Here is a 23,844-nt window from a genome sequence, read left to right as displayed (position 1 = left end):
ATTGAATATGTCCGTAAACACCCGGCCAGCTGGTCTGCGCATGCTCTGAGGGCGCGGCTGGGGATGCCATCTGGGCCTGCAGCCTTGCGAGGGTTAACACGTTTAAATGTCTTACTCACCTCGGCTGCAGTGAAGGAGAGACCGCATGTTTTCGTTGCAGGCCGTGTCAGTGGCACTGTATTGTCCTCAAAGCGGGCAAAAAAGTTATTTAGTCTGCCTGGGAGCAAGACATCCTGGTCCGTGACTGGGCTGGGTTTCTTCCTGTAGTCCGTGATTGACTGTAGACCCTGCCACATGCCTCTTGTGTCTGAGCCGTTGAATTGAGATTCTACTTTGTCTCTGTACTGGCGCTTAGCTTGTTTGATAGCCTTGCGGAGGGAATAGCTGCACTGTTTGTATTCGGTCATGTTACCAGACACCTTGCCCTGATTAAAAGCAGTGGTTCGCGCTTTCAGTTTCACACGAATGCTGCCATCAATCCACGGTTTCTGGTTAGGGAATGTTTTAATCGTTGCTATGGGAACGACATCTTCAACGCACGTTCTAATGAACTCGCACACCGAATCAGTGTATTCGTCAATGTTGTTATCTGACGCAATACGAAACATCTCCCAGTCCACGTGATGGAAGCAGTCTTGGAGTGTGGAGTCAGCTTGGTCGGACCAGCGTTGGACAGACCTCAGCGTGGGAGCCTCTTGTTTTAGTTTCTGTCTGTAGGCAGGGATCAACAAAATGGAGTCGTGGTCAGCTTTTCCGAAAGGGGGGCGGGGCAGGGCCTTATATGCGTCGCGGAAGTTAGAGTAACAATGGTCCAAGGTCTTTCCTCCCCTGGTTGCGCAATCGATATGCTGATAAAATTTGGGGAGTCTTGTTTTCAGATTAGCCTTGTTAAAATCCCCAGCTACAATGAATGCAGCCTCCGGATAAATTGTTTCCAGTTTGCAGAGAGTTAAATAAAGTTCGTTCAGAGCCATCGATGTGTCTGCTTGGGGGGGGATATATACGGCTGTGATTATAATCGAAGAGAATTCTCTTGGTAGATAATGCGGTCTACATTTGATTGTGAGGAATTCTAAATCAGGTGAACAGAAGGATTTGAGTTCCTGTATGTTTCTTTCATCGCACCATGTCACGTTAGTCATAAGGCATACGCCCCCGCCCCTCTTTTTACCAGAAAGATGTTTTTTCCTGTCTGCGCGATGCGTGGAGAAACCTGTTGGCTGCACCGCTTCGGATTGCGTCTCTCCAGTAAGCCACGTTTCCGTGAAGCAAAGAACGTTACAGTCTCTGATGTCCCTCTGGAATGCTACCCTTGCTCGGATTTCATCAACCTTGTTGTCAAGAGACTGGACATTGGCAAGAAGAATGCTAGGGAGTGGTGCGCGCTGTGCCCGTCTCCGGAGTCTGACCAGAAGACCGCCTCGTTTCCCTCTCTTTCGGAGTCGTTTTTTTTTTGGGTCGCTGCTTAGGATCCACTCCGTTGTCCTGTTTGTAAGGCAGAACACAGGATCCGCGTCGCGAAAAACATATTCTTGGTCGTACTGATGGTGAGTTGATGCTGATCTTATATTCAGTAGTTCTTCTCGACTGTATGTAATGAAACCTAAGATGACCTGGGGTACTAATGTAAGAAATAACACGTAAAAAAACTAAAAACTGCATAGTTTCCTAGGAACGCGAAGCGAGGCGGCCATCTCTGTCGGCGCCGGAAGTACAATTTCACACACTTTTAATGCTTTTAAGAGTGTGTGTGTGTGTGTGTGTGTGTGTGTGTGTGTGTGTTGGCGTGTGTGTGTGTGTGTGTGTGTGTGTGTGTGTGTGTGTGTGTGTGTGTGTGTGTGTTGGCGTGTGTGTGTGTGTGTGTGTGTTGGCGTGTGTGTGTGTGTGTTGGCGTGTGTGTGTGTGTGTGTGTGTGTGTGTTGGCGTGTGTGTGTGTGTGTGTTGGCGTGTGTGTGTGTGTGTGTGTGTGTGTGTGTGTGTGTGTGTGTGTGTGTGTGTGTGTGTGTGTGTGTGTGTGTGTGTGTGTGTGTTGGCGTGTGTGTGTGTGTGTGTGTGTTGGCGTGTGTGTGTGTGTGTTGGCGTGTGTGTGTGTGTGTGTGTGTGTGTGTGTGTGTGTTGGCGTGTGTGTGTGTGTGTGTGTGTGTGTGTGTGTGTGTGTTGGCGTGTGTGTGTGTGTGTGTGTGTGTGTGTGTGTGTGTGTGTGTGTGTGTGTGTGTGTGTGTGTGAACCCCACCATACCTTTGCTCTGCAGCATCTCCAGTAGTTTCTTGATGGACTGGTCTCTGGCCCCCAGGGTCTGTTTCTGACTGTCGATCCTCAACTCCATCTCCTCCAGCGTCTTCCTCAGGAGGAACAACTCTTTGGCCTAGAGGTTACATTCAATACAATTCAACCAAACAGTATTCATCTCTTTGGCCTGGAGGTTACATTCAATACAATTCAACCAAATGGTATTTACCTTGGCCTAGAGGTTACATTCAACACAATTCAACCAAACAGTATTCATCTCTTTGGCCTAGAGGTTACTTTCAACACAATTCAACTGTATTAATCTCTTTGGCCTAGAGGAAAGTGTCACACCCTGATCTGTTTCCCCTGTCTTTGTGATTGTCTCCACCCCCCTCCAGGTGTCGCCCATCTTCCCCATTATCCCCAGTGTATTTATACCTGTGCTCTCTGTTTGTCTGTTGCCAGTTTGTTTTGTTTGTCAGGTCTACCAGTGTTTTCCCCTTGCTCCTATCTCTTTCTAGTTCCTAACTATTCCTACACATTGGGGCCGTGCATTTTCTAGTACCTGTTTTCTAGTTTTCCCAGTTTTTACCATTCTGTCTACCCTGACCCTGAGCCTGCCTGCTGTTCTGTACCTTATGGACTCTGATCTGGATTACTGACCTCTGATCTGTAATAAACTTTTGTTATTTTAACAGTGTCTGCATCTGGGTCTTCTCCTGAAACGTAACATTAAGATTCAATTCAATTCAATTTAATGGGAGAACACAACACACCTCCTTTCAGTAAATGTCAACTCCTGAATCCAAGCTACTTCTCAGCATGTTTGTGTTATTTCTAAATTAACTTAGTTAGCCTAGAGATTAGATTCAATCAAACGTTATTTATATACAATAATTCACTTTCGATTCAATTAACTTTATTGATACCCGTAGGGGAAACATGACGTGATAGTGATATTTCTAAATGAGGTTAGTTAGTTCTATATACTTATTGTACTGTTTACTGTCCATTAGTATTACATTCCTCAAGTTATTCAGAGGAGTGTGCCTTCTGACAAATGAAATGGAATAGTGTAATATTATTATGCCTTCTGACAAATGAAATGGAATAGTGTAATATTATTATGCCTTCTGACAAATGAAATGGAATAGTGTAATATTATTATGCCTTCTGACAAATGAAATGGTGTGAACAACATGATGTTGTATAAAGTACAGAATCCTAAATATGACTCTGATGAAATTACATGTAAATGTTCACTGTGTGTTTTCTATCTGTTTTTAAACTTTCACTGTAAACCAGAGCGCCAAAGACACATTTCCATTCTGTGTAAACTTAAATGGACAAACTCGTTTTTTTAAATTAAAAGTTCAAATAGACCTGGGCCCTTATCCAGAAAGCATCTCTGAATAGGAGTGCTAATTAGATTATATATGAACAGATCCTAGATCAGGACTCAGCTTTCTGAAACTAGACCTCACCTGTCTCTGGTGTTCAGCTTGGAGCCTGTGGAAGTTCTCCTCAGTGGGTTCGAATGACAGAGGTTCTCCAGGTCTCCCTCCACTACAGTCCTGCTGGAACAACTGATTCAGATCTCTCTGAGTCCTCAGCTCATCCTGCAGGGCCTGCACCGTCATCTGGAGGTGCTGAGGAGAGAGAGAGGGGGGGGGGAGTAGAGAGGGGAGAGGAGAGAGAGAGGGGGGAGAGGGTGGGGAGAGAGGAGAGAGAGGAAAGAGAGCAGAGAGAGAGGGGGGAGAGAGCGGGAAGAGAGATGTTCATACCATCATACCGTTTCTGTACCATACCACGGTTTACGTTATTAGAGCAATTATACACAAGGGGCGCTTGATCCAGGAGGGGGTTGAATATCTCTGCTGTCATACCGTCAGTATTTCGAAATACCCCGGTATATGGTATACTAGTGGGCAGCTCTTCCTGCCTTTGATATCAGTTAAAGTTTGTAGTTCTTCCTGACTCATTTCCAGTTTGTAGTTCTTCCTGCCTCATTTACAGTTTGTAGTTCTTCCTGCCTCAGTTACAGTTTGTAGTTCTTCCTGCCTCAGTTACAGTTTGTAGTTTTTCCTGCCTCAGTTACAGTTTGTAGTTCTTCCTGCCTTTGATATCAGTTACAGTTTGTAGTTCTTCCTGCCTCAGTTACAGTTTGTAGTTCTTCCTGCTACAGCTCCTCCAGTTACAGCTTGTAGTTTCGACCTACTGCCTTCTCTCACTGCTTCCTTTCCCTCTCTCTCTCCATCCCTCAACCCTTTCTATTAGCATAGACGTGACATCAGACAACAGGAGACATGGTGTCAAGAACAAGATGAAACCAGCCCGAAACGAGACCAAACCTACAGTACAATTCCCCACACGGCAGCTTCTTGTCAATGTTACTAGCTATCTGGTTGAACAGAATCACAACACACGGACTTCTGCCCCATGGAGAGCCACAGTCATGGCGTCTTTTTGTAGGCACTAACTCCGCCGTGGCTCGTTGGACAAAGGCTATGGGGAAACGAATGGCGTTTTTTTGGAGGGTTTTGGGATAAACGCCTAAACTAAGGTCTTTGGTTCACAGGCTTAGACCTTTTGTTCTACGAGATAATCTCCAAGAGATCATGTCACTTTTTGTGAATTTTGGAGCATTTATGTAATCAAAACAAGCTTCATAATTCATAAAGGTCGTGTTAACTGACTGCTATTATCTCATAGAACAAACCGTATAAGATCTCCTCAGCCTTTATAAACTCAGACCTTATTTTCAGCATTTATTCCTAAATTCCATTCTTTCCCCATTTATTTTCCACATAGGAAAGGCTGAACGAACCAGTGGGCCCTCATTGGGGAGGCAGGGTAGCCTAGTGGTAAGAGCGATCTCGTGTTTTTATAACGTTGTCAACTAACCCGTATTTAGGCCAGAAAATGTGACACGTCACCTCCTATGCAAATGTGGGGTTCTGAAACCTTGACACTTCAAGTCCGCTCCGCTGAGGGTGGAAACGGAGAGAGACTTCGTGCCATTATAATGCATGGGATCCTACGGAGTTCACAGAGGGCTTTGTGTCATTATAAGGCATGGGATCCTACGGAGTTCACAGAGGGCTTTGTGCCATTATAATGCATGGGATCCTACGGTGTCCACAGAGGGCTTTGTGCCATTATAAGGCATGGGATCCTACGGTGTCCACAGAGGGCTTTGTGCCATTATAAGGCATGGGATCCTACGGTGTCCACAGAGGGCTTTGTGCCATTATAATGCATGGGATCCTACGGAGTTCACAGAGGGCTTTGTGCCATTATAAGGCATGGGATCCTACGGTGTTCACAGAGGGCTTTGTGCCATTATAATGCATGGGATCCTACGGTGTCCACAGAGGGCGTTGGACACCAAAATGTTACTCGGAGCCTGTCCAGAACAGTCACCCATCTAAGAGGACATTGTATGTTGTATTCAGATCCATAGATATATTTTTACTCAACCTTGTGTGCCTGTCTGTCTGCCTGTTTGTAGAGGAGTACATGAGCATACAGGTGAGATTATAACCTTTTAAAGGATTTTAATATTAACTACCTATTTGATGTCAATGGAGGTTCAACACTGGTGTTCAAATTTTTTTTTAAATAAAATAGGAAATCATTTTCCTGCCATTCCATGAGTCCTTCATACATCCACGCTATCAAACGGAATGTCTAGAATTATAACAACATTCTAAGTTCTAAAAGTTGACCTAAACTCTCTAAAAACCAAGGCTCTGAACGGGTGGAAACAGATGACATGTACAAGGACTCAATTATTTCAATATTCAAATAATGTAGCTATCTGACATCAACGGAGCGCCATAACACCGATGTTCAACATCAATCATTAACACATTTTATAAAAATTCATCTCAGCCTCAACTCTGCCTTTCAGACCTGGCTGTGTTTGCTGTACGAGTGGAAAATGGGTCTAGGATGTTTGTCACGGATATTAACCTGCAACCAGGATGTGATAAAACACCATGTTTAACCCCCGACAGCTGTCATCTAACCCTGTTCCTCTGCACCACACCAGGACGTGATATAACACCATGTTTAACCCCTGTACACCTGTATAAACCCTGTTCCTCTGCACCACACCAGGACGTGATAAAACACCATGTTTAACAGCTGTCATCTAACCCTGTTCCTCTGCACCACACCAGGACGTGATAAAACACCATGTTTAACCGCTGTACACCTGTATAAACCCTGTTCCTCTGCACCACACCAGGACGTGATATGTGTGGATAAAGGTGACAATGTGAAATGTTGAAGGATTTCATGGAACGGAAGTCAAATTATTTCAATATTAAAATAGTGTGCCTATCTGATGTGAATGGTCAAAGCAGCGGTGGGATGTTGTTGTGGTCTGGTAATATGAGGTCTACCATGTTAGTCAATAGGACTGTGACAACGGCAGTAGTGTGACATTTTTTTTCCATGGTCCTTTAAAAACCTCCTATATATAAAATATTTTGTGCAAAATGTATGGGGTAGATATTTCAAAATGTATGGGCTAGATATTTCAAAATGTATGTGCTAGATATTTCAAACTGTATGGGCTAGATATTTCAAAATGTATGGGCTAGATATTTCAAAATGTATGGGCTAGATATTTCAAAATGTATGGGCTAGATATTTCAAAATGTATGGGCTAGATATTTCAACTGTGTACGGCAAGGTGAACGTCTGACTCAACATGTTTATGAGGCTGCTTTGACCCACGGCTCAAAGCTAAATCAAATCAAATCAAATGTATTTATATAGCCCTTCTTACATCAGCTGATATCTCAAAGTGCTGTACAGAAACCCAGCCTAAAACCCCAAACAGCAAGCAATGCAGAAGCGCGGTGGCTAGGAAAAACTCCCTATAAAGGCCAAAACCTAGGAAGAAACCTAGAGAGGAACCAGGCTATGTGGGGTGGCCAGTCCTCTTCTGGCTGTGCCGGGTGGAGATTATAACAGAACATGGCCTAGAGGACAGACAGTTGTTTAACGTGAGAGGCTCAGCCATGTTAGGACTGTACGCCTGGCAGTCCTAACATGGTGGCGGCAGGGTAGCCTAGTGGTTAGAGTGTAGGGACGGCAGGGTAGCCTAGTGGTTAGAGTGTAGGGACGGCAGGGTAGCCTAGTGGTTAGAGTGTAGGGACAGCAGGGTAGCCTAGTGGTTAGAGCGTTGGACTAGTAACTGGAAGGTTGCAAGTTCAAACCCCCGAGCTGACAAGGTACAAATCTGTCGTTTTGCCCCTGAACAGGCAGTTAACCCACTGTTCCTGGGCCGTCATTGAAAATAAGAATTTGTTCTTAACTGCCTAGTTAAATTAAAATAAAATGTGTCACAATGCTGACCAGGAAACAAGCCACCTACAGGGGCAACCATACCAAGGCTGCTACAGAGCTTTACCTCCCTGGTCTGCCACGCTCATAGTGTTTACAGAAAGGCCACGCCCATAGTGTTTACAGAATTACCACACCCATAGTGTTTACAGAAAGGCCACGCCCATAGTGTTTACAGAATTGCCACACCCATAGTGTTTACAGAAAGGCCACGCCTACTAGAGTGTTTACAGAAAGGCCACGCCCATAGAGTGCTTACAGAAAGGCCACGCCCACTAGAGTGTTTACAGAAAGGCCACGCCCATAGAGTGCTTACAGAAAGGCCACGACCACTAGTGTTTACAGAAAGGCCACACCCACTAGTGTTTGCAGAAAGGCCACACCCACTAGAGTGCTTACAGAAAGGCCACGCCCACTAGTGTTTACAGAAAGGCCACGCTCACTAGAGTGTTTACACCATGCCCACAGACAACGCCCACTAGAGTTAATGATTACACCTCTTCCTATTAAACAGAGGTGTGTGAGAGGTGTGTGTCATTTATTTGAGCTGTGAGGTGCTGGTGAGACACATCTTTCTGTTGCCCAGCAGCGTGCAACTCCTCCTCCTCAGCTGTGGTGTTGATAGATACTAATACCACAAAGGCAATACCACATACAGGGTTCTCCCAGGGATCTTTTTTAACAAAGAGGTGCTACTGAGTACAGCGGGATGGAGGACATTTCCTGCACTCTAAAGCAAAGAAATACTCCATTCGGGTGTGGTAACAGGCCTTAAATGATTATAAATAATGATTATTTAAATGACAGTGGCGCAACCAGTCCACAAGGTGGCGTAGTGCAACTCTTACATTCTTTGAGGAGAACCCTGACAGATAATACGGACTAGTCATGGCTTCTGTTCGGTTCTCCAGGTCTCAGAGATTCTTCAAGAACTTATCTCTGATCCTCCTGAGTGGATCCGTCTCTCTGCTCCTGTGGGCCGCTCTCAGACGCCCGCCGGGCTCTGACAGGAGTCCTCTCCCCGCTCTGGACCTCCTGCCCCCGGACTACGCTGCCGACCTGCCGGCCTGCTCAGCCATCATCCAGGGAGACCTGGAGGGTCTGGAGAGGAAGCAGCTCAGCCTCCTGCTGAAGACCATGAAGAAACAGCAGTTGCTGTCAGAGGCCTTCTACCACAACGTGACTCAGGACTGTCAGAGGTACGTCACAGAAAGAGAGTTCATCACCGTTCCTCTCAGTCAGGAGGAGAAGGAGTTCCCCATCGCCTACTCCATGGTCATCCACGACAAGATTGAGATGTTTGAGCGGCTCCTGCGTGCCCTGTACACTCCTCAGAACGTGTACTGCGTCCACATCGACCAGAAGTCATCGGAGGCCTTCAGGACGGCAGTGAGGGCTATCGTGTCCTGTCTGACTAATGTGTTTGTGGCCAGTAAGTTAGAGAGTGTGGTATATGCCTCCTGGTCCAGAGTGCAGGCCGATCTGAACTGTATGGAGGATCTCCTGAAGTCACCTGTCCAGTGGAGGTACCTGATCAACACCTGTGGAACAGACTTCCCCATTAAGACCAACGCTGAGATGGTTCAGGCCCTCAAGCTGCAGAACGGGAGGAACAGCATGGAGTCAGAGACCACCGACGACTATAAAAACAGCAGATGGCAGTTTCACCACAAAATCACCAGCAACATGGTGGTCAAGACGAACGTTAGGAAGAGCCCTCCTCCAATCAGCACCCCCATGTTTTCTGGCAACGCCTACTTCCTGGTGTCCAGGGCCTTTGTCAGTCACGTGATGAAGTCTCAGGAGGTCCGGGCGCTGTTGGAGTGGGAGAAGGACACCTATAGTCCTGATGAACACCTGTGGGCCACCCTGCAGCGCATGCCCTCTGTGCCAGGATCTAACCCTCCGCACATCAAGTACCATGAATCAGACATGAACGCCATTGCGCGCATTGTGAAGTGGCGTTCCCTGGAAGGAGATGTGAGAAACGGAGCCCCATATCCACCCTGCTCGGGTGTCTACAGGAGGTCCATTTGTATCTACGGGGCTGGAGATCTCAGGTGGCTCCTACAACATCACCACCTCATCGCTAACAAGTTTGACCCTGAGGTGGATGATGTGGCTATCAGGTGTCTGGAGTCGTACCTGCGCTTCAAAGCCACAGACCGTGTTTCACGAAGGACAGTGGAATCTGAGATGATCTTACAAAAACAATGAAATGTTAAAAGTTGTAAATATGTTAATGTGCATTTATTTGAAATATGTTTTGAAATGTTGTATATTTCTGGTGGTACTGTAGAGAGGGTTGTAAATACAGTAACGTAGGTTATATTTAAAATATACCCTGAGTGTACAAAACATTAGGAACACCTTCCTAATATTGAGTTGCACCACCTTTCGCCCCCAGATCAGCCTCAAACCTCTGGGCATGGACTCTACAAAGTGTCGAAGGCGTTCCACAGGGATGCTGGCCCCATGTTGACTACAATGCTTCCCACAGTTGTGTCAGGTTGGCTGGATGTCCTTTGGGTGGTGGACCATTCTCGATACACACAGCAAACTGTTGAGCGTGGAAAACCCAGCAGCGTTGCAGTTCTTGACACAAACCGGGACCCCGTTCAAAGGCGCTTAAATATGTTGTCTTGCCCATTCACCCTCGGAATGGCACACATACACAATCCAAGTCTCAGTTGTCTCAAGGCTTAACACTCCTTCTTTAACCTGTCTCCTCCCCTTCATCTACACTGATTGAAGTGGATTTAACAGGTAACATCAATAAGGGATCATATCTTTCACCTGGATTCACCTGGTCAGTCTATGTCATGGAAAGAGCAGGTTTTGTCCATTCAGTGTATTCTGATTTTTCTGATTTGCACAGTATATTTCTGATTGTACTGTGTAGTTCTGATTGTACTGTGTAGTTCTGATTGTACTGTGTAGTTCTGATTGTACTGTGTAGTTCTGATTGTACTATGTAGTTCTGATTGTACTATGTAGTTCTGATTGTACTATGTAGTTCTGATTGTACTGTGTAGTTCTGATTGTACTGTGTAGTTCTGATTGTACTGTGTAGTTCTGATTGTACTATGTAGTTCTGATTGTACTATGTAGTTCTGATTGTACTATGTAGTTCTGATTGTACTGTGTAGTTCTGATTGTACTGTGTAGTTCTGATTGTACTATGTAGTTCTGATTGTACTATGTAGTTCTGATTGTACTGTGTAGTTCTGATTGTACTGTGTAGTTCTGATTGTACTATGTAGTTCTGATTGTACTGTGTAGTTCTGATTGTACTGTGTAGTTCTGATTGTACTGTGTAGTTCTGATTGTACTGTGTAGTTCTGATTGTACTATGTAGTTCTGATTGTACTGTGTAGTTCTGATTGTACTGTGTAGTTCTGATTGTACTGTGTAGTTCTGATTGTACTATGTAGTTCTGATTGTACTGTGTAGTTCTGATTGTACTATGTAGTTCTGATTGTACTATGTAGTTCTGATTGTACTATGTAGTTCTGATTGTACTATGTAGTTCTGATTGTACTGTGTAGTTCTGATTGTACTGTGTAGTTCTGATTGTACTGTGTAGTTCTGATTGTACTGTGTAGTTCTGATTGTACTATGTAGTTCTGATTGTACTGTGTAGTTCTGATTGTACTGTGTAGTTCTGATTGTACTGTGTAGTTCTGATTGTACTATGTAGTTCTGATTGTACTGTGTAGTTCTGATTGTACTATGTAGTTCTGATTGTACTATGTAGTTCTGATTGTACTGTGTACTGTGATTTGATATATGTTTCAGGTGAAACATAACATTCCCTTAATGTTGTAAGAAGTTCATAGCATATGTGTTTCAGGTGAAACATAATATTCCATTTACAGTGTGTTCACGAAATCTACCTTTTACGTTTTCTTGGAGGTCCTCTGAACATTTCAAGAATGTTTAGAAAATATATATTATATATATAAGCTTTACCTAATATCACCACATCATTGTCCGCATGCAAATTAAATCAGATTGGAATACGTCCCCATGAAGTTTCTCTCCAGATTTAATGACAATTCACATTTGATGACCTCCTTGTAGATGATATAGAGACACATGGCATTCTCATTTCATTCACAGAACATTTCAACAGTATTTAAATGTAACCATACAATCACAATTATATTTTATACACGTCATATGTTGACAATCTGCACATGTTGGGTTTGAAGCTGCAATGTTTGGTTCCCAAACCAGGTTTGTTTTCGTCTGTTCCACGAGGGAAGCCATCTTATTTTTTTCACTATATAGCCATGGCAGTATGGTCAATCAGGAATTTGATGTGCATTCTCTCAGTGTGTTTGGGATGTTATTATCCTGATGTTAGATAAAAACCCTAACTAGAACCTAATGGAATCTTAGCTAATGTTCTGGGAATGTTCCTGGTTTGCTGGGAAAAATATTTTATTTTGCATGCTTCGAGAAAAACCACACCGACCACCGACGCAGGCCCAAGAGGATTGTGGGTTCTCGAGTAAATCTTTCAAGCGTGTAAACTCTCGCAAGGCTGCCGGCTCAGATGGCATCCAGAGCCGCGTCCTAAGAGCAGATCTTCTGGCAGGAGTGTTCACGGACATATTCAATCTCTCCCTATCCCAGTCCGCTGGCCCCACGTGTTTCAATATGCCCCCCCATTGTTCCTGTGCCTAAACAAGCTGACTGAACCAAATGACGATCACCCTGTAGCTTCACCTCTGTCATCATGAAGTGCTTTAAGAGTCAAGGACCATAATCAGCTCCACCTTACCCGACACAACTTGAACAGCGTCCAAAATGATCTCCACGCTGCCCACCTGGACAAGAGGGATACCTATGTGAATACCTATGTGAATACCTGAATACTGCTCATTGACTACAACTCAGCCTTCAACACCATAGTAAACCCTCCAAGCTCGTCACTGAGCTCAGGCCCTGGTTCTGAACTTCTCCATGTGCAACTGGATCCTGGATTTCCTGACGGGACCGACCCTTGGTGGTAGGCAACAACACCTCTGCCACGCGGGGGCGTGGGCTCACCCCCCTCCTGTACTCCCTGTTCAGACACGACTGGGTAACTAAACCAGTCAAGAACTCTCTATGCCAGGTATTGGATGTAAGATTGGAACTGAACGATAAAGGTTTGCTGTCGACACGACAGTGGTAGTAGGCCTGATCACCAACAACGACGGCACAACCTACAGGGTTAGAGGTTAGAGCCCTGGTGGAGAGGTGAAAGGACAATAACCTCTCCCTCAACGTCGACAAAACCAAGGAGCTGATTTTGGACTACAGGAGACAGAAGGAAGAGCACGCCCACATCTCTATCGACAGGGCTGCAGTGGTCAAAACCTTCCAAGTTCCTCAGCGTTGACATCACAGAGGACCTTGACATGGTCTCATCACATTGTAGTGAAGGAGGCACAACAGCGCCTCTTCAACCTCAGTCGGCTAAAGAAATTTGCAATGGCCCCTAAGACCCTCTCTACAGATGCACCGTTGAGAGCATTCTGTCGGGTTGCATCACCGTCTGGTACGGCAACTACATCACCCTCGATCGCCAGCCCAACGGAACACCGGCCAGCCCAACGGGACACCGGCCAGCCCAACGGAACACCGGCCAGCCCAACGTAACACCGGCATCGCCGTAATTACAGACCGTATGATTTTTTAACATTTTGTGGGGGAACTCGGGTCTCAAATTACAGTCAGACAAGGTGCCATTTTGAAACTGATTTGTGCATCATTAGTTTTCCTCTTGACATGTTTTCTCTATATGTCACTCACTGACCGTCACTAAATTAGTCCATGTCACTCACTGACCGTCACTAAATTAGTCCATGTCACTCACTGACCGTCACTAAATTAGTCCATGTCACTCACTGACCGTCACTAAATTAGTCCATGTCACTCACTGACCGTCACTAAATTAGTCCATGTCACTCACTGACCGTCACTAAATTAGTCCATGTCACTCACTGACCGTCACTAAATCAGTCCATGTCACTCACTGACCGTCACTAAATTAGTCCATGTCACTCACTGACCGTCACTAAATTAGTCCATGTCACTCACTGACCGTCACTAAATCAGTCCATGTCACTCACTGACCGTCACTAAATTAGTCCATGTCACTCACTGACCGTCACTAAATTAGTCCATGTCACTCACTGACCGTCACTAAATTAGTCCATGTCACTCACTGACCGTCACTAAATTAGTCCATGTCACTCACTGACCGTCACTAAATTAGTCCATGTCACTCACTGACCGTCACTAAATTAGTCCATGTCACTCACTGACCGTCACTAAATTAGTCCATGTCACTCACTGACCGTCACTAAATTAGTCCATGTCACTCACTGACCGTCACTAAATTAGTCCATGTCACTCACTGACCGTCACTAAATTAGTCCATGTCACTCACTGACCGTCACTAAATCAGTCCATGTCACTCACTGACCGTCACTAAATTAGTCCATGTCACTCACTGACCGTCACTAAATTAGTCCATGTCACTCACTGACCGTCACTAAATTAGTCCATGTCACTCACTGACCGTCACTAAATTAGTCCATGTCACTCACTGACCGTCACTAAATTAGTCCATGTCACTCACTGACCGTCACTAAATTAGTCCATGTCACTCACTGACCGTCACTAAATTAGTCCATGTCACTCACTGACCGTCACTAAATTAGTCCATGTCACTCACTGACCGTCACTAAATTAGTCCATGTCACTCACTCACCGTCACTAAATTAGTCCATGTCACTCACTGACCGTCACTAAATTAGTCCATGTCACTCACTGACCGTCACTAAATTAGTCCATGTCACTCACTGACCGTCACTAAATTAGTCCATGTCACTCACTGACCGTCACTAAATTTGTCCATGTCACTCACTGACCGTCACTAAATTAGTCCATGTCACTCACTGACCGTCACTAAATTAGTCCATGTCACTCACTGACCGTCACTAAATTAGTCCATGTCACTCACTGACCGTCACTAAATTAGTCCATGTCACTCACTGACCGTCACCAAATTAGTCCATGTCACTTACTGACCGTCAATAAATTAGTCCATGTCACTCACTGACCGTCACCAAATTAGTCCATGTCACTCACTGACCGTCACCAAATTAGTCCATGTCACTCACCGACCGTCACTAAATTAGTCCATGTCACTCACTGAATGTCACTAAATTAGTCCATGTCACTCACTGACCGTCACTAAATTAGTCCATGTCACTCACTGACCGTCACTAAATTAGTCCATGTCACTCACTGACCGTCACTAAATTAGTCCATGTCACTCACTGACCGTCACTAAATTAGTCCATGTCACTCACTGACTGTCACTAAATTAGTCCATGTCACTCACTGACGTCACTAAATTAGTCCATGTCACTCACTGACCGTCACTAAATTAGTCCATGTCACTCACTGACCGTCACTAAATTAGTCCATGTCACTCACTGACCGTCACTAAATTAGTCCATGTCACTCACTGACCGTCACTAAATTAGTCCATGTCACTCACTGACCGTCACTAAATTAGTCCATGTCACTTAAATACATCTGGTTAGTCGAGCCAGCTACCTACACTTGTAGTAATCATGGACGAAATACCGACCGAGCACACAGGGTAAGCCCAGGGGCCCTGACCTCAAAGGGCCCTGACCTCCAGGGGGCCTGACCTCCAGGGGCCCTGGCCTCCAGGGGGCCTGACCTCCAGGGGGCTCTGACCTCCAGGAGCCCTAACCTCCAGGGGGCCTGATCTCCAGGGGGCCTGATCTCCAGGAGCCCTAACCTCCAGGGGAGCCTGACCTCCAGGGAGCCTGACCTCCAGGGAGCCCTGACCTCCAGGGAGCCCTGACCTCCAGGGAGCCCTGACCTCCAGGGAGCCCTGACCTCCAGGGGCCCTGACCTCCAGGGGCCCCTAATTGATTTTGTTAGTCTCACTCAGATATCATAGTAACATGGCATTAGTCATGGGAAAATGTTTAGAATTGCTGGAAATTAGCTTTAAAACTGCTAATTGGGCAGCAGGAACATAATCAAACTGTAATGTTCTCTTTTACACAATCATAAAATTCTCTTTTAAACCAGTTAGCTGTAAAACTGCTAAATAAATAGTTCTGTAAAGCAAACTCATATGATTACTTTTTGCTAATAAAGTGCAGATCCCTCTGTATGTATTAAATGATAACTTTTAATCCGAGTGCTGAGTTAATGTGTATCCCTGATCATTAGGGACCTCAGCCACGGAGTGTTCATTCTGCTACAGTGTGGCAGATGTTCCAGGAGCATCAGATCTCAGACCAACAGACTCTGAAACAGCTTCTATCACCAGACCATCAGACTGCTGAAGAGTCATCCATACCTGCCCACCTGTACTCTGCCCTGCATCTTAGAGAGATATTTGCAAACATACACCCACTCACTCAATCAATCACACAAAAACACACGCATAGTATCTTGCGCTTACACACACACACACACCCTCACACACACACACACCCTCACACACACCCTCACACACACACACACACACACACACACACACACACACACACACACACACACACACACACACACACACACACGTCACTGCTGTCCCCTGTATATAGAAGCATTGAACACTGGTCACTTCACATTGATACACTGTGTATTATATACTGTATACTCCACAGAGCTCATTCTAGAATATCTATTGTTGTACATATCCTCTCTCTTTCTCTATCTATCTCTCTCAGGACAACGAAAGGACAGTCTGTCATGATTCCACAGGCGACCTGGTTACTAAGCAACATCAGCCATCTGTGAGTGGTGCTGAATGAATGACGTTGTCTCTCTCATACACACACAGACAAGAGCAAACACACACAACACACAACACACAGGACAGATGAGGAGTGGAAGAGAGGATGGTGTGATCACATTCGGAGGTGTGAGTGAAAGTCAAGTCAAGACCAGGACCTGACTACAACACTCCCTGACCCAGAGAAGAACAGGACCTGATAACAACACTCCCTGACCCAGAGAAGACCAGGACCTGAGTACAACACTCCCTGACCCAGAGAAGGCCGGGACCTGACTACAACACTCCCTGACCCAGAGAAGGCCGGGACCTGACTACAACACTCCCTGACCCAGAGAAGAACAGGACCTGACTACAACACTCCCTGACCCAGAGAAGACCAGGACCTGACAACAACACTCCCTGACCCAGAGAAGACCAGGACCTGACTACAACACTCCCTGACGCAGAGAAGACCAGGACCTGACTACAACACTCCCTGACCCAGAGAAGACCAGGACCTGACTACAACACGACCTAACCCAGAGAAGACCAGATCCCTGGACTACAACACTCCCTGACCCAGAGAAGAACAGATCCCTGGACTACAACACTCCATGACCCAGAGAAGACCGGGACCTGACTACAACACTCCCTGACCCAGAGAAGAACAGGACCTGACTACAACACTCCCTGACCCAGAGAAGACCAGGACCTGACTACAACACTCCCTGACCCAGAGAAGACCAGGACCTGACTACAACACTCCCTGACCCAGAGAAGACCAGATCCCTGGACTACAACACTCCCTGACCCAGAGAAGAACAGATCCCTGGACTACAACACTCCCTGACCCAGAGAAGACCGGGACCTGACTACAACACTTCCTGACCCAGAGAAGAACAGGACCTGACTACAACACTCCCTGACCCAGAGAAGACCAGGACCTAACTACAACACTCCCTGACCCAGAGAAGACCGGGACCTGACTAAAACACTCCCTGACCCAGAGAAGACCAGATCCCTGGACTACAACACTCCCTGACCCAGAGAAGACCAGATCCCTGGACATCAACAATCCCTGACCTAGAGAAGAACAGATCCCTGGACTACAACACTCTCTGACCCAGAGAAGAACAGATCCCTGGACTACAACACTCCCTGACCCAGAGAAGAACAGATCCCTGGACTACAACACTCCCTGACCCAGAGAAGACCAGATCCCTGGACTAAAACACTCCCTGACCCAGAGAAGACCAGATCCCAGGACTACAACACTCCCTGACCCAGAGAAGAACAGATCCCTGGACTACAACACTCCCTGTCCCAGAGAAGAACAGATCCCTGGACTACTGTTAGTGTACAAGCTGGCATCACTGTGGTGTCCTCAGGCACACACCCTCCCCCACCCATCACAAACTCCCAACCAGGTGATCAGCACCCCCTTCACACACACACCACACAGACACACACACACACACACACACACACCCCTTCCCTTCTGCGACATCACGACTCAAGGAAAGAGAGAGTGAGGTGAGAAAAGACAGGAGGTAAAGATGCTCCAACATGAATCAGCAGTGTGGAGGAGAGGGGAGATGGAGAAAGACGTCATGAGAGAGGCGGTGGAGTATGGAGGAAAAGTGAACAGGAAATCAAGATCAGAGGAAGAGAGAGAGAGAGAGAGAGAGAGAGAGAGAGAGAGGAGATCGAGAGAGAGAGAGAGAGAGAGGAGATCGAGAGAGAGGAGAGAGAGAGAGAGAGAGAGAGAGAGAGAGAGAGAGAGAGAGAGAGAGAGAGAGAGAGAGGAGATCGAGAGAGAAGAGAGAGAGAGAGAAACAGAGAGAGAGAGAGAGAGAGAGAGAGAGAGAGAGAGAGAGAGAGAGCGAGAGAGAGAGAGAGAAAGAAAGAGAGAAGTAGAGACTACAAGGCAAGAAGGGTCTTCTATGCCATTAAAAGGACCATAACATTTGACATACCAATTAGGATCTGGCAAAAAATACTTGAATCAGTCATAGAGCCCATTGCCCTTTATGGTTGTGAGGTCTGGGGTCCGCTCACCAACCAAGACTTCACAAAATGGGACAAACACCAAATTGAGACACTGCATGCAGAATTCTGCAAAAATATCCTCTGTGTACAAGGTAAAACACCAAATAATGCATGCAGAGCAGAATTGGGCCGATACCCACTAATTATCAAAATCCAGAAAAGAGCCATTAAATTCTACAACCACCTAAAAGGAAGCAATTCCCAAACCTTCCATAACAAAGCCATCACCTACAGAGAGATGAACCTGGAGAAGAGTCCCCTAAGCAAGCTGGTCCTGGGGCTCTGTTCACAAACACATACAGACCCTACAGAGCCCCAGGACAGCAGCACAATTAGACCCAACCAAATCATGAGAAAACAAAAAGATAATTACTTGACACATTGGAAAGAATTAACAAAAAAACAGAGCAAACTAGAATGCTATTTGGCCCTAAATAGAGAGTACACAGTGGCAGAATACCTGACCACTGTGACTCAAACTTAAGGAAAGCTTTGACTATGTACAGACTCAGTGAGCATAGCCTTGCTATTGAGAAAGGCCGCCGTAGGCAGACATGGCTCTCAAGAGAAGACTATGTGCTCACTGCCCACAAAATGAGGTGGAAACTGAGCTGCACTTCCTAACCTCCTGCCAAATGTATGACCATATCAGAGACACATATCTCCCTCAGATTACACAGATTCACAAAGAACGCGAAAATAATCCCGATTTTAATAAACTCCCATATCTATTGGGTGAAATACCACAGTGTGACATCACAGCAGCAAGATTTGTGACCTGTTGCCACGAGAAAAGGGCAACCAGTGAAGAACAAACACCATTGTAAATACAACCCATATTTATGCTTATTTATTTTCCATTTTGTACTTGAACCATTTGTACATTGTTACAACACTGTATATATATATATAATATGACATTTGTTATGTCTTTATTGTTTTGTAACTTCTGTGAGTGTAATGTTTACTGTTAATTTTTATTGTTTATTTCACTTTTGTTTATTATCTACTTGTTAACATATGTTTCCCATGCCTATAAAGCCCCTTGAATTGAATTGAAAGAGATGGAGAGAGATGGAGAGAGATGGAGCGAGATGGAGACAGGTGGAGAGAGATGGAGCGAGATGGAGAGAGATGGAGAGAGATGGAGCGAGATGGAGACAGATGGAGACAGGTGGAGAGAGATGGAGCGAGATGGAGCGAGATGGAGACAGATGGAGAGAGATGGAGAGAGATGGAGCGAGATGGAGACAGGTGGAGAGAGATGGAGCGAGATGGAGAGAGATGGAGAGAGATGGAGCGAGATGGAGCGAGATGGAGACAGATGGAGACAGGTGGAGAGAGATGGAGCGAGATGGAGAGAGATGGAGAGAGATGGAGCGAGATGGAGCGAGATGGAGACAGATGGAGACAGGTGGAGAGAGATGGAGCGAGATGGAGCGAGATGGAGCGAGATGGAGCGAGATGGAGACAGATGGAGACAGGTGGAGAGAGATTGAGCGAGATGGAGAGAGATGGAGAGAGATGGAGCGAGATGGAGAAAGATGGAGAAAGATCGAGAGAGATGGAGAGAGAGAAAAGTAGACCAAGCATCCCTGACCTGCTGTCTATATAGCTGGTTCCTAATTAAATCAATAGCAACAGGACATGCTAATATAACAATGACAGTGATTATGTATTCATGCCATGGGATTGGATGACAGACAGGAAGCAGAAGGCATGCTGTCACTCTGGTCACCACATATACCAGGGGACATGATTAATCAGGACACCAGGTCAACCTTGAGGTCATAGGATGTATTCTGCTGTGTGATGGTAAGATACTGAGACTCAGGCAAATAAACACACACACACACACACACACACACACACACACACACACACACACACACACACACACACACACACACACACACACACACACACACATTGACCTATAGTATGAAGGGTCCTTCTCTCTCATTATGCCTCTCTCCCCCGCTTCTCTTATCTCTCTCTCCTCTCCCTCCCTCTCTCCTCCTCCTCTCCCTCCTTCTCCCTGTCAAGACAGCAATGTGAGGGGAATATCAGGCTCCAGGCTTTCAAACCAGCCAGCCTCCTCTCTGCAGGAGGGAGAGAGACAACCAGCCAGACTCCTCTCTACAGGAGGGAGAGAGACAACCAACCAGACTCCTCTCTGTAGAAGGAGGGAGGGAGACAACCAGCCAGCCTCCTCTCTGCAGAAGGAGGGAGAGAGACAACCAACTAGACTCCTCTCTGCAGGAGGGAGAGAAACAACCAGCCAGACTCCTCTCTGCAGAAGGAGGGAGAGAGACAACCAGCCAGCCTCCTCTCTGCAGAAGGAGGGAGAGAGACAACCAGCCAGCCTCCTCTCTGCAGAAGGAGGGAGAGAGACAACCAGCCAGCCTCCTCTCTGCAGAAGGAGGGAGAGAGACAACCAGCCAGCCTCCTCTCTGCAGAAGGAGGGAGAGAGACAACCAACCAGCCTCCTCTTCTGCAGAAGGAGGGAGAGAGACAACCAGCCAGCCTCCTCTCTGCAGGAGGGAGAGAGACAACCAGCCAGCCTCCTCTCTGCAGGAGGGAGAGAGACAACCAACCAGCCTCCTCTCTGCAGGAGGGAGAGAGACAACCAACCAGCCTCCTCTCTGCAGGAGGGAGAGAGACAACCAGCCAGCCTCCTCTCTGCAGGAGGGAGAGAGACAACCAACCAACCTCCTCTCTGCAGGAGGGAGAGAGACAACCAGCCAGGCTCTTCTCTGCAGAAGGAGGGAGAGAGACAACCAACCAGCCTCCTCTCTGCAGGAGGGAGAGAGACAACCAACCAGCCTCCTCTCTGCAGGAGGGAGAGAGACAAACAACCAGACTCCTCTCTACAGGAGGGCGAGAGACAACCAGCCAGACTACAGGAGGGGGACCAGATAAAAGGTCTTAAAAGCTGGATCATGACCAGATAGATAAAAGGTCTTAAAAGCTGGATCATGACCAGATAGATAAAATGTTCTTAATAAAAACAAACTGACTCATGAATGTGCTTCAATTTTTGTGGAATTTACCACCTCAGTGAATGTAGCTATAACGGGCCTCCTCGACTGTCCTGAGGTGACTTACAGACAATGGGAAGAATGAGGCCAGCTACAACACAGTTCAACTCTTTATCCGTTATGAAATAGTTATGAGTCAGACTAGAAGAGATGCTCGGAGTCTGACTGGGAATACAGTACAGAGCTGAATGTAGAGAATACAGTACAGAGCTGAATGGAGAGAATACAGTAGAGAGCTGAATGGAGAGAATACAGTAGAGAACTGAATGGAGAGAATACAGTAGAGAGCTGAATGGAGAGAATACAGTAGAGAGCTGAATGGAGAGAATACAGTAGAGAGCTGAATGGAGAGAATACAGTAGAGAGCTGAATGGGGAGAATACAGTAGAGAGCTGAATGGAGAGAATACAGTAAAGAGCTGAATGGAGAGAATACAGTAGAGAACTGAATGGAGAGAATGCAGTAGAGAGCTGAATGGAGAGAATACAGTACAGAGCTGAATGGAGAGAATACAGTACAGAGCTGAATGGAGAGAATACAGTAGAGAGCTGAATGGAGAGAATACTGTAGAGAGCTGAATGGAGAGAATACAGTATCTTGAAGACAGACATGTAAGTTGATGATTCTCCAGACCACTTCCCTAAACCAGCAACAGTGGTCTCAGCTCAGCCTGTCAGTCCCTTGGGAATCACTGGGTCTGTCATGGTGAGCCTGCTGCCTTATAGAGCCAGAATGGTTTGACAGTTGCATCAGTGCACTGGGCTGGCAGACAGAGGCATTTGTGACTGGAACTTCCTCATGGCTCTGACACAGTGGGACCAGGCATGTCCCTCTACTGGCTGAAGTGACTGACATGAGAACAGTTACAAAAGAATGTGTGGGAACATGTCGCTCTTCCTCTCTCTCTCCTCTCCTTCTCCTCCCTCTGTTTCTCTCTCTCTCCTCTCCTCTCCTCCCCTTCTCCTCCCTCTGTTTCTCTCTCTCCTCTCCTCCCCTTCTCCTCTCTCTGTTTCTCTCTCTCATCTCCTCCCCTTCTCCTCCCTCTGTTTCTCTCTCTCCTCTCCTCCCCTTCTCCTCCCTCTGTTTCTCTCTCTCTCCTCTCCTCCCCCTGTTTCTCTCTCTCCTCTCCTCCCCTTCTCCACCCTCTGTTTCTCTCTCTCTCCTCTCCTCCCCTTCTCCCCCCTCTGTTTCTCTCTCTCCTCCCCTATGTCCTCCTCTCTCTCTCTCTCTTTCTCTCTCTCCCACTGAACACAATTAACAGGCAGAGCCATTATATTCTGCTGATGGAGGCAGCTGTGACTGAGCCAATAGAACACAGAGAGAATGTAGGAAAAACACACCGACAGTCTGGATAATACAGGGGCCTTCAGACTCTAACCCTGAGACAGTCTGGATAATACAGGGGCCATCAGACTCTAACCCTGAGACAGTCTGGATAATACAGGGGCCTTCAGACTCTAACCCTGAGACAGTCTGGATAATACAAGGGCCATCAGACTCTAACCCTGAGACAGTCTGGATAATACAGGGGCCATCAGACTCTAACCCTGAGACAGTCTGGATAATACAGGGGCCATCAGACTCTAACTCTGAGACAGTCTGGATAATACAGGGGCCTTCAGACTCTAACCCTGAGACAGTCTGGATAATACAGGGGCCTTCAGACTCTAACCCTGAGACAGTCTGGATAATACAGGGGCCTTCAGACTCTAACCCTGAGACAGTCTGGATAATACAGGGGCCTTCACTCTAACCCCGAGACAGTCTGGATAATACAGGGGCCTTCAGACTCTAACCCTGAGACAGTCTGGATAATACAGGGGTCTTCAGACTCTAACCCTGAGACAGTCTGGATAATACAGGGGCCTTCAGACTCTAACCCCGAGACAGTCTGGATAATACAGGGGCCTTCAGACTCTAACCCCGAGACAGTCTGGATAATACAGGGGCCATCAGACTCTAACCCTGAGACAGTCTGGATAATACAGGGGCCTTCAGACTCTAACCCTGAGACAGTCTGGATAATACAGGGGCCATCAGACTCTAACCCTGAGACAGTCTGGATAATACAGGGGCCATCAGACTCTAACCCTGAGACAGTCTGGATAATACAGGGGCCATCAGACTCTAACCCTGAGACAGTCTGGATAATACAGGGGCCTTCAGACTCTAACTCTGAGACAGTCTGGATAATACAGGGGCCTTCAGACTCTAACCCCGAGACAGTCTGGATAATACAGGGGCCATCAGACTCTAACCCTGAGACAGTCTGGATAATACAGGGGCCATCAGACTCTAACCCTGAGACAGTCTGGATAATACAGGGGCCTTCAGACTCTA

General features: G+C 46.5%; 2 protein-coding genes across 2 annotated transcripts in view; one reads left to right on the top strand and one right to left on the bottom strand.

The window, feature by feature from the left end:
* The window catches only part of LOC139393333 (ELKS/Rab6-interacting/CAST family member 1-like), a 300,021-nt gene that overhangs the window by 205,075 nt on the left and 71,102 nt on the right, over positions 1 to 23,844 (bottom strand). The window contains exons 4-5 of the mRNA XM_071141918.1: positions 3,714 to 3,878; positions 2,239 to 2,365 (exon numbers count right to left, since the gene is read on the bottom strand). Coding sequence (XP_070998019.1) covers positions 2,239 to 2,365; positions 3,714 to 3,878 — 292 coding nt within the window. The remainder of the gene's footprint in view (positions 1 to 2,238; positions 2,366 to 3,713; positions 3,879 to 23,844) is intronic.
* LOC139392529 (beta-1,3-galactosyl-O-glycosyl-glycoprotein beta-1,6-N-acetylglucosaminyltransferase 3-like) lies at positions 8,476 to 9,804 on the top strand. The gene has a single exon (XM_071140577.1). The coding sequence runs from the start codon at positions 8,476 to 8,478 to the stop codon at positions 9,802 to 9,804; it is 1,329 nt and encodes a 442-aa protein (XP_070996678.1).

This window comes from Oncorhynchus clarkii, chromosome 33 (genome assembly GCF_045791955.1).
Source record: "Oncorhynchus clarkii lewisi isolate Uvic-CL-2024 chromosome 33, UVic_Ocla_1.0, whole genome shotgun sequence".
Classification (NCBI taxonomy): Eukaryota; Metazoa; Chordata; class Actinopteri; order Salmoniformes; family Salmonidae; genus Oncorhynchus; species Oncorhynchus clarkii.
This window is presented reverse-complemented; position numbering and strand designations above follow the sequence as displayed.